At 41.9% G+C, this 16,410-nt stretch overlaps 2 protein-coding genes across 2 annotated transcripts; one reads left to right on the top strand and one right to left on the bottom strand.

The window, feature by feature from the left end:
- Nucleotides 1-4,232: 4,232 nt before the first annotated feature.
- On the bottom strand, nucleotides 4,233-14,954 carry LOC143825423 (olfactory receptor 10C1-like). Its single transcript, XM_077313454.1, has 3 exons — nucleotides 14,038-14,954; nucleotides 8,949-8,996; nucleotides 4,233-4,380 (listed from the first exon to the last, which is right to left on the bottom strand). The coding sequence occupies exons 1-3, from the start codon at nucleotides 14,943-14,945 to the stop codon at nucleotides 4,233-4,235; spliced, it is 1,104 nt and encodes a 367-aa protein (XP_077169569.1). The 5' UTR covers nucleotides 14,946-14,954.
- LOC143826502 (vomeronasal type-2 receptor 26-like) lies at nucleotides 9,467-10,372 on the top strand. The gene has a single exon (XM_077315339.1). The coding sequence runs from the start codon at nucleotides 9,467-9,469 to the stop codon at nucleotides 10,370-10,372; it is 906 nt and encodes a 301-aa protein (XP_077171454.1).
- Nucleotides 14,955-16,410: the final 1,456 nt, after the last annotated feature.

Below are 16,410 nucleotides of genomic sequence, written 5' to 3'. Positions count from 1 at the left end.
GCGAAGGAGCGCCCGGGCCCGGCAGAAGCCAGGAGAACGGCAGTGTGGGGTGGCTTGGGTGAGGAGTCCAGTGGCTTGGGTGAGGAGTCTGGGGCAGGCCAAGTGGCCAATAGGGAGGTGGGCTACGCCCCTTGGCCCCTAAGTGGCACTCTCCAAGTTTTTATCCCGGACAGGTCCCGCCCTAACTCCTCCCACAGAGCCCTTACTCTTTTATTTATTCCGTAGCCCCCTGCGCCGCGGGGCGGGGTTTAAAGATGAGCAAACTAGGATATAAACAATGGTGCCATATCTGGAGCCTGCTATGTATGTATAGGCCCCCAGATTATCAGATTGTACTGCATAATTGAGTAGGTTTTTTTTTTTTTAAGTGAAGCTCATGTGTTTTGGTATTCTGGTACCTTTACCTGTATTTTCGACCACTCTTCAATTGGCTGATCTCTGACTGCTTTGATAATGGTTGGATCCAATTTTGCACTTGACAATTTGATAATGGGGCTTGTCCATCTGTGACTGAATTGAGTCAGGGCTTACTGGGGCTGGTAAATTCCTTTTCAAACCAGCCTGAATATCTTGACTGGTAACTTCTCATATAAGCTGACAACTGAAGCTGCTCTCCACTGAATTTCTTTTTTTTTTATGTTTCCTTAAAACACACCTAATAGAAGAAATTTGACGATTGGCATATACTCAATTAGCTTTCTGGGAATATAAACATTTGTACTCTCATTCAAGTCCATTTGAATAACTTAAAAATCAAAACATCTGCACTAACACCATTTCCAAACAGGCACAAATTGGCTTGTAGTAATTGTAGATTTTAACTGTTTCCAATTTGTAGATCTATATCTTTTTACATGCTGAGTTCCTTGTTCCTTTAAAGTTTAAATTTATCTTTCTTATATTGTTTGGACTCCATTGGGTTCATACAACTATGAATGACTTAGTGAACGATGTATAAATATCTGAAGTGCAAAAGATTGAAGAAATCTGAAGTCACAAGAAATATGATAGTGACCAAAACTGATGAAAATGATACCATATGAAATCAATTAAATATATTATGGCATCCCCTACAAAGGCAGAGAAGGAAACAAATTAACCCCCCCCCCCAAAAAAAAAGTGCATGGCCTACAGCAAGGGGATGCTGAAATTTCAGCATTCCCTTTCTTTCTGCATCAGCCATCAGAGACCTGGCTGGGCCAGGACCATGTATACTGGTAGAGTATGCATACTGGGCATACTTGAAGGCCCAGCTCCTTTTCCCCACATACAATGTCTCCACTGGGAAACAAAATTCCCCCTTGGTTTTTGAGGTGCTGCTGAGCTGAACCCGCATTCAGCTATACCACCCATGATGGTGGGACAGCAGCAAAATGCTGTGGTGGGACCCACATGCAACCAATACAAGGTGTGGTAGAAATTTCCACCCCTAGAGTTGTTGGGTACCCATGCACACCTCAAGAGTGGACTGAGGGTGCCAGAGGATTCTGTACCCTGTGTGTAAAGGGAAGTGGTGGGACATGCTGCCCTACTATGCGAAACCTCGAGCAGACCAGCATAGCCACTGCCATGCATAATAGGTCTAAATGTGTTCAGAATGAAATGCAGTAGAAAGTCAGCATTTAGATAAGACAAGCAGTTGCTATAGGCAAAGCTAAAGAAATGGATTAATAAACTGGGAGTTCAGCTGGGAGGATGAACACAGTAAAGGCAGTTTTGGTTGCTTTCTTAAATATCCTTTTTGCAGGTCATTAACAAAAAATTACCAGCACATTTTGGCCATGGCTTTTGCCGTAAAAGAGCTGAATGGGAATATGAACTTGTTACCGAATGTCAGTCTGGGCCTCTACATCTTCAACAGCTACAACCTTGGAAGGATGACCTTTAAGGCCACCCTCAACGTCCTTTCTGCACAGGAGAAACTGGTCCCTAACTTCAGCTGTGATAACCAACAGAAAGTCATAGCTGTCATAGGAGGGCGTTTGTCTGACACCTCTGCTCACATGGCCTCAATCCTAAATGTCTACAAGACTCCTCAGGTAAGCTACAAGCATGGAGTTACTTAGACCTCACAATTCCAGCATATCATTGAAAATTCTGAATTCCTTAATATTTAAAAAATAACAATGTGTTTTCTTAAAGCTCCCTCATGGGTCATTTTCCCTTGCAAAGGATGACAAAAAACAATTTTTTTCCATATATCAGATGGTACCTGATGACACCCATCAGTACAGGGGAGTTGTACGGTTACTTCATCATTTTAGATGGACTTGGATTGGGCTCCTGGCTATGGATGATGACAATGGAAACCAGTTTGTGCAGAGAATAGTACCTATTCTCTCTGGGAATAGCATTTGTCTTGCATTCACTTACAAAATACCAAAGGTGACTTACATAAAAGAGCTTGCAGAGATGATTGTAGAACAGAATGATCGGTACCCAGTCCTTATGGACAGAAAAACCAATGTATTTTTTGTTCATGGAGAACCTCCAACCATGATAGCTCTAAGAGTAACACTTTATCTAGCTTCTTTCATTTTATTGCCTTCTCTGGATAAAGTGTGGATAGTTACATCACACTGGGACTTTGAGTCATTCTCTGTGCAAAAGGTTTTGGATACAGACTCCCTCCATGGTGCCCTGTCCTTTACAGTCCATTCCAATCAGCCCCCGGGATTCCAGGAATTCCTTCAGACCATAGGACCTTCCTGGTATGCAGGAGATGGTTTCATTCAGAACTTTTGGGAGCAAGCATTCAGCTGTTCATTGAAATATAAACAAGAAGATATTAAGGCAGACTGCAGCGGTGAGGAGAAACTGGAGAGCCTCCCTGGAACTTTGTTTGAAATGCAGATGACTGGCCACAGCTATAACGTCTACAATGCTGTTTATGCTGTAGCCCATGCTTTGCACTTCATCTACACACATGGATCTATGTGCCGAGTATTGGTAGAAGATGGGAATCTGGATATTCAGAATATACAGCCATGGCAGGTATAATGGTTATGCAAACTGTTTATCATAGGTGGCTGAAATTCTTCTTCTTCTCCTTCCACTTTTCACATTCTGATCTGACACCAATATAATAAATGCCTACCTGGTTTGAAGATTATTTATCTTTATTTCTGTGTGTGTATGTGGACTGAATCTTTTTAACACAGCTGCCAGTTTTATTTTCTTTTTCAAACTAGTTACACAACATTATAAGGAGAATCTTGTTCAACAATAGTCTTGGAGAAACCCTACAGTTTAATGAAGATGGAGAATCAGTTACAGTTTTTGATGTTACCAATTGGGTTACCTTCTCAAATGGGTCATTTGCTAGAGTAAAAGTCGGACAACTGGATCCTCAGGCCCCTTCAGGCAAGGAGCTCACTCTAGAAGATGATCAAATTATGTGGCATAGAAGCTTTAACCAGGTGAGAAGACAAATGGTAACTCCACCGCCTTAAAACAAGAAGGGAAGCCAAATGGGTGGTTTTGAGTAGCTCAGAGACATTTAAAAATAAAATCTGAGAGTCAGACTGCCCTGCTCAGCTGCTAGATGAAAGATTCCAGCCCAAAGCTTCAATAAACAAGAGGTCTGGAAAATGTTTGGGTGCACCTCCTGTGAACCTGGGTTCGGGGGTATGAACCACCCAAATTATCTATGCATGTGATGTTGTAAATCAGTTTGTTGGCATCCCCAGTTATGTATTCAAATCCTCAAAAGACTCCATCAAAAGACAAAACCTTCTGAGAAACTATTCTGATAAGGTTCCTCATGACCATATCTCTGCACTAAGAATTTCTTTAGCTGCTGGGCAGTTGGTTGGTGCAACTTGCAAATACTTCTACCATATATAAGAATAGATTTAGTGAAAACAGGTTTCTTTTAACTAATCAGATATATCCAACTTTGTTTGAGGAATGGAAATTTTTCCAGTCACCACTGGGGATCTTTTTTTATGTGAAGAAGAAAAATACACTATCAGACATGATCCAGAGTATGAAGAGCAACCATCTCCTGCATTCTGACCTCCAATAAAAACAGTGAAATACCTTGGCTTTTCGCTATTTATGAAGAAGAAGCTGCTATTAGGAGAATAACTGGAGAATATCCACATTTGCCCTTTGAACTAGGGAGGATAAATATGTTTGGAAATCCCTTATGGCTAGACAAGGGATTCCCAACCAGATGTCTACAATCCCCCGGGCCTTTCTCATTCTGCCTTAATGGAGTTGGTCACAAGTTAGGGAACTGGCTGCCTGTGCTCATTTGGCTCAATGGATAGGACATAGGTGTAAAACTCAAAAGTGGGGAATCGTGACATAGTATGAGGGCCACGGGCTATCTTCTCAGCTCCTACCTTTCTTTTTGGTGTACATGGGGTGGAGTTACTATAGTAATAGTAAAGGCAAATGAAGGGAGCAAAAAGAGGGTGAAGGGTAAAGATTGTTTTGTCACTTTCAGGAGACATCGCAGGCATGTGTGGTGAGCTGACCACTTCTGGGGCCGTCATAGCCTGTAAATTAATTTCAGGAACTCCTCCACAGTCAAAAGTTTGAAAAATGTTGGTTTAGACCACGTTGCTCTTCCATCAAAATGGAAGTGTCATTCTTCCATTGAGTCCTCATCAGAAAGGCATCTGTTACATCATTTTTGACAAATCACAGATTATTGGTGACATCACAAAAAATCTGCTTAATACGAAGTGCAAATTTGTTTTCTCTGATGTCTTAATTTCTCTCCCCCCCAAAAAAAACCCCATCATCAAAAGACATGGATTTGATGCTAACTTAATTTTACATTTATGGGCAGGTGCTTCCCATTTCTGTCTGCAATGACCAATGCCAGCCAGGCTACAGCAAGACAATGAAGGAGGGAAAGACATTTTGCTGTTATGATTGTACTGTATGTCCAGACGGGACGGTCTCGGAGCAGATAGGTAAGAGGCGTGTTGTGAAATATTCTTATATAACTGGAAGAAAGCACATTTATTTGTTTATATACTGCCGCTCTTCACATGGACTCGCTGTGGTTCACAACAATAAAACATTAAAACACAATAAAACCAATAAAGCATCCCATCCAACAAATGGCGGCAGGCGATAAAAATAGTCCCTTCTTATAACTCCAATTCCCCTCCCTCCCCGTTCAGCTGAAGGCCATTGTGAGTGAGGTGCCATGCCGGTTATACTTCAAGGGGGGAATCTTCAGATGGAATACCAGGACTCCACCCTTGCCTTAAACATAAGTGTGGCGGAAGAGCTCCATCTTGTAGGCCCTGCGGAAAGCTGATAATTCTGGCAGGGCCTTCAGCTCTTCAAAGAGCTCATTCTACCAGGATAAGGCCAGGATTGAAAAGGCCCTGGCCCGGGTTGAGGCCAGTTGAATGTCCTGGGGGCACCGGTCAAGTAGTAGATTCATACCCACAGAGCACAAAGTCCTGTGGAGGGCATAAGCAAGCAAGCAGTAGAGCAGGAAAGGAGGACCCAGAGTGCATAATCTTTGTATAAGCTTTCATGTGCATACACACCTCTGCAGGTGTATTTAAACAAACACCCTCAACCCTTACATATAGGTAGAAATAAGAGGAGGTGGATAGTAGCCATGAAAGGCTAGTTAGTGCCAACATCTGTAATTAGTGGAGCAATTAATATAGCTAATATTTTATTAAAGCAGTTGGTAAGTCCTGATAATAGAAGTGATCTAGCATACCAAGAATTAAGCTGCATTAAACATGCCACTGGACTCAAACTTATTTTCGTTAAAAATTTAGTAGATCTTAATGGAAGCCTCTAAAAGAGACATGGAAGCCTCTAAAAACTCATCTGCTCATTGTTTGTTTGTTTTTTTCTCATTTCCTCCTTTCATCATTTTGGTCATGATTTGGCCCATTTAAATGCATACCCCCCCCCCCCAATTTCTCAGGCAGGGAATGAGAATGTGATGGGAGAGAATGCTTGTTGAACAGCTGATAATGAGAGGTGCATCATCCACTCACTTTACATCTCTTCCTAGCTGGGGAGAAATTTAAAGGGAGCTGGCAGCGTGCCTGTCATTATCAGCTGTTTGGCACAGTGCCCTCATTTTTAATGATCCCCTACAATCACGTCAGATCCATGAATCAATGCACGCTGGATGTGGTCAAACAAGAGATGACAAGACTGAACATCGACATTTTAGGAATCAGTGAACTCAAATGGACAGGAATGGGTGAATTTATTTCAGATGACCATCAGGTATACTACTGTGGGCAAGAATCTCACAGAAGGAATGGAGTAGCCTTCATAATCAATAAAAGAGTAGGAAAAGCAGTACTGGGATATAATCCTCAAAATGACAGGATGATAGTTCAGATCCAAGGCAAAACTTTCAACATCACAGTAATCCAGGTCTATGCCCAATCTACGGCTGCTGAAGAGGATGAAGTTGACCAGTTCTATGAAGCCCTACAACACCTTCTAGAAGCAACGCCAAAAAATGATGTGTTTATCATCATGAGGGATTGGAATGCTAAAGTAGGAAGCCAAAAGATAACCAGGATAACAGACAAGTTTGGCCTTGGAGTACAAAATGAAGCAGAGCACAGGACATAGCAAACACTCTTTTCCAACAACCCAAGAGATGACTCTACACATGGACATCACCAGACGGTCAACACAGAAATCAGATTGACTATGTGCTCTGCAGCCAAAGATGGAGATGTTCTATACAGTCAGTAAAAACAAGACCAGGAGCTGATTCTGGTTCAGATCATCAGCTTCTTGTTGCAAAATTTATACTTAAATTGAAGAAAGTAGGTAAAAGCACTAGGCCACTCAGATATGAACTAAATTATATTCCTGATGAATATACAGTAGAGGTGACAAATAGATTTAAGGAATTAGATCTGATAGAGAGAGCACCTGAAGAACTATGGGCAGAGGTTCGCAGCATTGTACAACAGGTAGCAACTAAAACCATCCCAAAGAAAAAGAAATGCAAGAAAGCAAAATGGCTGTCTGAGGAAGTTTTACAAATAGCTGAGGAGAGAAGGGAAGTGAAAGGCAAGGGAGAAAGAGAAAGATACACCCAACTGAACGCTGAATTCTAGAGACTAGCTAAAAGAGTTAAGAATGCCTTTTTAAATGAACAGTGCAAACCAATAGAAGAAAACAATAGAATGGGGAGGACCAGAGATCTTTTCAAGAAAATTGGAGATATGAAGAGAACATTTCATGCAAAGATGGGTATGATAAAGGACCAAAATGGTAGGGACCTCACAAAAACAGAAGAAATTTTTAAAACGTGGAAAAAGTATACAGAGGAACTATACAAGAGCAAGCTTAACATCCCTGATAACCACAATGGGGTAGTTACTGACCTGGAGGCAGACATCCTGGAATGTGAAGTCAAATGAGCCTTAGGAAGTCTGAGCAATAGTAAAGCTAGTGGTAGTGACAGCATTCCAGTAAAAAGGTAAAGGTAAAGGTATCCCCTGTTCAAGCACCGGGTCATGTCTGACACTTGGGGTGACGCCCTCTAGTGTTTTTGTGGCAAACTCAATACACAGTGCTTTGCCAGTGCCTGCCCCAGTCATTACCGTTTACCCCCCAGCAAGCTGGGTACTCATTTTACCGACCTCGAAAGGATTGAAGGCTGAGTCAACCTTAGCATTGCAGTAGAACTATTCAAAATCTTAAAAGATGATGCAGTAAAAATGCTATACTCAATATGCCAGCAAATTTGGAAAACTCGACAATGGCAACAGGATTGGAAAAGGTCAGTTTACATTCCAATCCCAAAGAAGGGCAATGCCAAAGAATGTTCAAACTACCGAACCACTGCACTCATTTCTCATGCTAGCAAAGTTATGCTCAAAATCCTACAAGCTAGGCTCCAGCAATATGTGGACCGCGAACTTCCAGAAGTACAGGCAGGAGTTCGAAGAGGCAGAGGAACTAGAGATCAAATTGCCAACATACGCTGGATCATGGAGAAAGCTAGGGAGTTCCAGAAAAACATTTACTTATGCTTCATTGACTATGCTAAAGCCTTTGATTGTGTGGAGCACAACAAATTGTGGCAAGTTCTTAAAGAGATGGGAATACCAGAGCATCTTATTTGTATCTTGAGAAACCTATATGCAGGTCAAGAAGCAACAGTGAAAACCGGGCATGGAATTACTGATTGGTTCAAAATTGAGAAAGGAATTCGGCAAGGCTGTATACTGTCGCCTTGCCTATTTAACTTGGATGCGGAGCACATCATGAGAAAGGCGGGGTTAGATGAGTCACAAATTGGGATCAAGCTTGCAGGGAGAAATATCAACAACCTCAAATATGCAGATGATACCACTCTAATGGCAGAAAGTGAAGATCAACTAAAGAGCCTGTTGATGTGGGTAAAGGAGGAGATTGCAAAAATTGGCTTGAAACTCAACATCAAGAAAAGGAAGATCTTGGCATCTGCCCCTCTCAATTCCTGGCAAAGGTAGTGACAGATTTTATTTTCCTGGGCTCCAAGATCACTGCAGATGGGGACTGCAGCAAAGAAATTAAAAGAAACTTTCTCCTGGGGATGAAAGTTATGTTAAATCGAGACAGCATCCTAAAAGGGGGAGACATCACCCTGCCAACAAAGACTATGGTCTTCCCAGTTGAAATGTGTGGCTACGAAAGTTGGACCATAAGGAAGGCTGAGCGTCACGGAATTCAGGCTTTTGAACTCTGATGCTGGAGAAGAGTGGTCAGTTCTAGAGGAGATCAGCCCTGACTGCTCCTTAGAAGGCCAGATCCTGAAGATGAAACTCAAATACTTTGGCTACCTCATGAGAAGGAAGGACTCCCTGGAGAAGAGCCTGATGCTGGGAGCAATTGAGGGCAAAAGAAGAAGGGGACGACAGAGAATGAGGTAGCTGGATGGAGTCACTGAAGCAGTCGGTGCAAACTTAAATGGACTCCTGAAGATGAAACTCAAATACTTTGGCCACCTCATGAGAAGGAAGGACTCCCTGGAGAAGAGCCTAATGCTGGGAGCGATTGAGGGCAAAAGAAGAAGGGGACAACAGAGAATGAGGTGGCAGGATGGAGTCACTGAAGCATTGGGTGCAAACTTACATGGACTCCGGGGAATGGTAGACGACAGGAAGGCCTGGAGGATCATTGTCCATGGGGTCGCGATGAGTCGGACATGAATTCGCACCTAACAACAACAACAACAACAAGAACAACAACGTAATACTTTCCAAAATTTAGATCTTTGGTCAAAAGGAAAGATGGTGTGAAAGAGACCTTTCCTGTACATTGAATGCTTGATGGGCCTCATACCTAGCCAGTCACCAAAAGCATTATCCCTAACCATTGACATATATGTTGAGAAAGGAAGCTAAGGGAGAAGAAAGAAGGGAGGGACATTCATATCTACCTCATTTATATGACAATCTCTTTGATAATAGTCACTGCCATAAAATTCTGAAACAGCTCTTTTTTCCCTACAGATATGGATGCCTGTGTCAAATGTCCAGATGATCAGTACTCCAGTGAAGGCCATCATAAATGCATTCCGAAGATCCCAACCTACCTTTCATACAAAGAGACCTTAGGAATTATTTTTGTTCTTTGTGCTATATGTTTCTCTGTGCTCACAGCTTTGGTGCTTCAGACGTTCATGAAATACAAGAACACTCCCATTGTTAAAGCCAACAACCAAAGCCTCACCTATATTCTCCTCCTCTCTCTCCTCCTTTGCTTCCTCAGCTCCTTGCTGTTTATTGGAAAACCAGGAAAGGTTACCTGCCTACTGCGTCAGACTACTTTTGGACTCATCTTCTGTGTAGCTCTTTCTAGTGTGTTAGCTAAAACCATCACTGTGGTCTTGGCCTTCATGGCTACCAAACCAGGGTCTCACATGAGGAGATGGGTGGGTAAAAAACTGGCCCATTCCATTGTCCTTTCTGGATCCTTAATTCAAGTAGTGATTTGTATTCTTTGGGTCTGTATTTCTCCTCCCTTCCCACAAATGAATATGCATTCACAACCCAAGACAATAATCCTGGAATGTAATGAGGGTTCTGCTATCATGTTTTACTCGGTCCTTGGCTATCTGAGTTTTCTGGCCAGTATCAGCTTCTCAGTGGCTTTCCTTTCCAGGAAGTTACCTGACAGTTTCAATGAAGCCAGGTTCATCACTTTCAGTATGTTAGTTTTTTGCAGTGTTTGGTTTTCCTTTATTCCAACTTACTTGAGTTCTAAAGGAAAATTCATGGTGGCTGTGGAGATCTTCTCTATCTTATCCTCTGGTGCTGGCTTACTGGGTTGTATCTTTTTCCCTAAATGCTACATCATTTTCTTGAGGCCAGGGATGAATAGTCGCGAACAGATAATTAGGAAAGTTTCAAAATCTTAGCCATCTTTTTTTCTTGAAATCCATATTTGGGTTGTATGTTGATGACAGTAAAGAATGGATTATCTCTTTGTTTCTTACTGCCTCATGTCACCAGTTATAATCCTATTTCAAGAGAAGGAAAAGACCTATCCTAATGGTAGTCCAAAATAAATTATATTTCACAAAAATAAAGAATGTCCTTTATGTTGGTTGTATTCAGAAAGATGTCTTGCAAATTGTTTTCAGTGGATAATCCTTCTTCAATAGCAAGTCCTCATCCGTTTTTCAACAATTCTTTGTGTATTTACCTAAGTAAGAGGAAATTTCACAACATTCAAATATGGAAGTTATATAAATCAGGCTGAAAGGCACATCTCATAATTCTGTTTTAGGATTTCCATTCTCCAAGTGGACCTGTCTCCTCCTTCCCTCATTAAATTCATGTATTGATTTATTTAGAATGCTGACTCATAATGCTGACTCAGGGCGGTATACACAGTTTAAAACACAATATATCTAATAATTTAATTACCATACAAATTATTTTAAAATTTCAACTGCCTTCAGTCTCGATCATAATGTTTCCCTGCACCCATAGTTCTATAACACCCTCATTTCCAGGGAGCTAAGGAGATCACAAAATTTTTAGCACTAGTGTCCAAATACTTCTCTAGTGAAATATAAAAACTGAGTATGCATTGGTTTCCTCATTATTACTACTACTACTACTACTACTACTACTACTACTACTACTACTACTATTACTACTACTACTACAAGCAATGAAGTTTGCTGTGTTCAAAATAGAGCATACTACAGGTAGACGTTGGTGTGAAGGGCTGCCCATCGCTCAGGAGAGACACAGCCATGCCACTCTTCCCCCAACTTGACCTGCAGGTTGCCCTTTATCACCATCATTGCCATTTAACTCCAGGGTACAAAAATCAACTCTCCAGGCAAAAATGGCTGCTTAGGAAGAGGGTCTTTGAGGCATTGTGCCCTTCTGAGGCCTTACCTCCAAATCTCAAGGAGACTTGAGAGAAGACTTTATACCCCCTTTCAGCCATGTACATAGTGGGAAAGCACATGGGCTGGATGGTCCTTCCAGGGAGTATACAATAGTTTTGACTGCCCTAAGAATGGCCGTGATCAAGATGATAGAATTAACAAAAGATGATATTTGGGGGGAACTATAATGTTTTCAACAGGAGTCAGGAAACTGGCTGATAACTAATACCTAGCAGATAAGGGTCATTAAACTCTAAAAGCTGGCTCAGTGTTGAAAAGAAATGGGGGGTTTAGGGGAAACAAAGGATTTTGATTCAGGATGAGATTGAGAAAGAAGTCTGTTGGCCACTATTTACTCATACAATCATCAGGAGGAGGAGGATGTCAGGAAAGGTGGATATTCTTTGTCTCAATGAAGATGTGTGCATGACACCTGTTTTCTATGTGCTGGCATCTTTCAGGAGCAGAGTCAGTTGGTCCAAACATTGTGTATTATTGTTATTATTATTTATTGGATTTATCCACTGCCACTGGCAAAGGCAGTCTAGCTCGTAGCAGTTTACAATAAAAGAGTAAAATCCCATAAAACAGAAAGAACAAGAGTGCCCGATGGTGGGTAAAATAATCTATAAATCTCCTCCTACCCCCAACATGGCTACTGGCACTCCCAGAGTACCTTGTGATGGTGGTCTGGCTTTCCCTGTCTAGAACATTGTGGATAGAAGTGGAGGTTTGATGCGGGGGCATGTAGTACCAGTCCAGCAAATGGGCTCTTGCCTGTGGTAAGAAAAGGCTGTCAGGAATAGGGAAGCAACCTTTTATAGTACTGCTAACAAATGCCTTGAAGAGAGCAGGATTATAGTGTTTATTTACATATTGATTATAATCTCATCCTGCTCTATTTCTCAATAGTTCATAATAAGTTACCTTTGGTGCCTCAATGATCTCAAACTAGGATTATATAAATAAAGATGGAAGAAGTTGCACAGAAAAAAGTATGTCGTGGCCAAGTTCATTCCTTGTACTACTGTTACCTGACCAGTTTAATCATCAAAAAAAAAAAAACCACTATCAAAAATTAAACAGAAAAAATGAGCCTCAGAACATACTTTGACATGATAAAACCATTATTTTCACAGTAGTTTGGGGTGTGTTTTAATTGAGATTAACGTAACATTTATTACTACACTCATTGACCAAATTAAAAAAAACAAATACAGTGATTAAAAAGTCCATCATACAATATAAGATGTAAATTAGAATATGCAATTCAATCTGAATTACAACATTAGGAGTTAATGCAAAATATTATCCATTTTGATAAAACATATCATATATTATGGTGGAACCTGGAGTCAAAGAAAACATGTTCTAAAGATTCTGAAGTTCCAATTCTACATACAAAATTTTTTTGGAAGGATCCAATTAACCTCAAGAACAGCAGAGGGTGTTGTATTGTACCTTTAAAAGGTTTTAAAAACTCACCTACAATTAAAATTCTGTAAACAATTAGTGGTCATGAACTTAACGCGTGGGCCATTGATTATTTGGGGGGTGGTCTGGAGACAGATGAGCCACGCAAGAGAATGCCACTGGTGATATGCAGAGGTGGTGCATTCATGTGCCTTTAAAAAGACCATGTGTGCTGGTCCTCACCATCTTTGGCTCCTGGCAGCTAAGCAGCTTCCCTCCCTCCCCTTTGTTAATGTTTTGGTTCCATGTTCCTGTTGTGTGTTTCTCTGTTGTAGTCAGTTTAGACATGGTAAGAGCCTGTTGGCAGGCAGCCCAGTCTGTGTATTGAAGGTTGGGGGGGGTCTACTTAATGAGATCAGCTAAGATTGAGCGTGGCCTACCTGGGGCCCAAATGAGGTGGATGCCTGGTGGGCCTCCATATGGTCACTTCCTGGTGAGAGATTCCAGACACGGAGGACCTACTCTCTCAGCTAGAATAGAGTGGTGCCCAAGGCGTCCATGGACACTGGGGTAAGCAGCCCGACAGCTGAGGTGTAAGACTATGTGCTGTTAAAGGCCAGCCCTTTGGAAAGTGGTATAATAAAATTGAGTGCGGCCGTATTTAAGCCAAAAAAGCAAGTCGAATGTTCATTGGCAGAATTGCCACCCTGCTAATCAAATATGATTTCATTGTAATCCCATCAAGGGGACGTAAATCAATTGAGGGTTCCTAATTCTGTTTGTCAATCTGACTTTCTATGTTTAATATTCTTTGCTTTAAATGGTAAAGGTAAAGGTATCCCCTGTGCAAGCACCGAGTCATGTCTGACCCTTGGGGTGATGCCCTCTAGCGTTTTCATGGCAGACTCAATACAGGGTGGCCTTGCCAGTGCCTTCCCCAATCATTACCGTTTTACCCCCCAGCAAGCTGGGTACTGATTTTACCGACCTCGGAAGGATGGAAGGCTGAGTCAACCTTGAGCCGGCTGCTGGGATCGAACTCCCAACCTCATGGACAGACAGCTTCAGACAGCATTTCTGCCACTTACCACAGGACCTATTTAACCTGGGTTTGGTCCAGTGACTATAAAAACTGTTTAGAGAACATCTTCCTCTGCCACAATGAGATAAATTTGTCCTGTAGCATAAGGCCAGTTGAATAGTAAGGTTTTCATAGAATTCCCTTTATCTTAAATATTTAACATTTTGAAGGCCTTAACTTTAACACTGTTCTCTTCAGAGCCCCTTTAACATCCTTGTTTCTCAGACTGTAGATAATAGGGTTCAACATTGGAGTAATCACTGAATAGAAAAGAGAGAGGAATTTGTCCACATTCAGAGAGTAACTGGATTTGGGGCGTATGTATACGAAAATGCCTGTGCCATAAAATAATGAGACCACAATGAGGTGTGAGGAGCAGGTGGAGAAAGCCTTCTGCCTGCTTTTGGCTGATTTCATCCTTAGGATGGTGGCAATGATTTGGGAATAGGACAAGAGGATCAGCATGAAGGGCAACAGGATCACAAATGCAGCTGCTCCAATGATTTGGACTTCATTCCAATAAGTGTCCCCACACACCAACTTTAACACTGGCTGGAATTCACAGAAGAAGTGGTTGATGACATTGGAATCGCAAAAAGGAAGGGCGAAAATGAAGGTGGTGTGACCCAAAGCCAGTAGGCTGCTGCAGCTCCAGGACAGGGCCGCAAGCTGAACACACACCCTCTTTCTCATGATGACGGGGTAACGCAGAGGATTGCATATAGCAACGTAGCGATCATAGGCCATGAAGGCTAGGAGGCAGCACTCTGTGGATGCAAAGAAGAGGAAGAAATACATTTGAGCGGCACAGGCACGTAAGGAGATGGTTTTATCCAGAGCAAGGATGTTATCCAGCATCTTGGGAATGGTGACAGAAGTGTAGCAGATCTCTAAGAAAGACAAGTTTCTGAGGAAAAAGTACATAGGAGTGGAGAGGGCCGAGTCAACAATACCAATGACAATAATGAGGAGATTGCCAAGTACTGTGGCAATGTAAATGCACAAGAAGATGACAAAGAAGAGAATTCGCCATTTGGGGGCATTCGAGAAGCCAAGTAAAATAAAAGTCTTCACTGAGGTGACATTCTCCATTATTTCTTTCTTCACATACTTTGACTGGTTGGCTGGGAAGAGATGGAAACGTATGACTGTATATCTGAAAATAAATGTTAAAAGACAAATTGTTCATATTCTTTTCAATCTAGAAGAAGAAGATTTGGTTTTTATACCTTGGTTTTCAGTACCCGAAGAAATCTCAAAGTGGCCTTCCCTTCATCTCCCCTCAACAAACACTCTGTGAGTTAGATGAGACTGAGAAAGCTCTGAGAGAGCTCTCTAGATTAATAGCCACCACTCTTAACCACTAAACCAAAGTGTAGGGTCATATTATGCATGTTGAAATCTTTCCTACCTCTGAAATAAATGTTGATGATGTCTTTGGCTCTTTCTCAGTAGACTGAGTCAGAGCTGGAAAGGTATTTAATAACTCCTGCAGCCACCCATGAGACCGAATCCTCAGTGAGCAATAGCAATTTGTTCTGCTAATCATATTGAGGCAAATCCAAAGTAGTTTTGTGTGTGAACAGGAGATGAATGTAATTTAGGTGTCTTCATTAGAACTGGATCTGGAGATCCAGGTTTAGATCCTTACTCTGCCAAGGAAACTTGCAGGGTGACTGGGGCAAGGCACTGTCTCAGCTAGAGTTGCAAACTGCAGCATGGGAAATTCTTGGAGAATAACGGGCAATGTCTACTTTCCTGTAAAGCTAACTCCACTTGAAATTCTGGGCCACTTAGAATTTCATAGGAGTATGTAAATATTTAGTGTTCATACTTAGTGTTCATAGGAGTATGTAAATATTCGGGCCTGGAGGAAGGGTGCCAACACACTAGTCAATTGATTCTTGGCTTGAGTCATCAGCGAGCTATTTTGTAATTAAAGTCTTATCACTCTGCCATGACCTTCCAGCCATGGATAATATTTAAATGACCAAGAGGTCTGTTGGCCACCTTCAGAGGAGAGGTTTGATCACTTCAGGTGACTCTCTTTACTTGAAGTGGACAAGTTGTTGGGATTGGTTAGGGGTACCACTTGCTCCCTTGATCCCTGCCTGTATTGGCTGCTCAATAATCTGAACCTTTAGGTGAGGGCAAGCTCTTTAAGAGGAAGTCTGACCAGGCTTGGCAGACTTTAACCGTGTCCTGGCTTTGGATTAAGCCTAGACTACTGCGGGGTGCCACTGGTTGTAGGAGTCAGTTTCCAGGTCTGTGAGGCAGGAGTCCTGCAATACTTAACAGTAGGGTAGAGAAAACTCTGACAGGACTGTGCTGTGAGAACAGCTTTGACAAAACTGTGACTAGCCCAAGGTTACTCAGCAGGCTGCATGTGGAGGAGTGGGCAATCAAACCCAGCTCACATTGACGGCATCGAGCTGATTTTCTTAAGGTGATGAGGGCTCTACTAAGGAGGAGAAATAGGCAAAACTGATACAAAACTGATCATGTGAGAAAAAAGGGCACCCCATGTCTTATCCACTACATACTACAAGCAAGTAAG

This window comes from Paroedura picta, chromosome 16, assembly GCF_049243985.1.
Source record: "Paroedura picta isolate Pp20150507F chromosome 16, Ppicta_v3.0, whole genome shotgun sequence".
In the NCBI taxonomy this organism is placed as follows: Eukaryota; Metazoa; Chordata; class Lepidosauria; order Squamata; family Gekkonidae; genus Paroedura; species Paroedura picta.
Note: the sequence above shows the minus strand (reverse complement) of the source record. Positions and strands in the feature narration are given on the sequence as shown.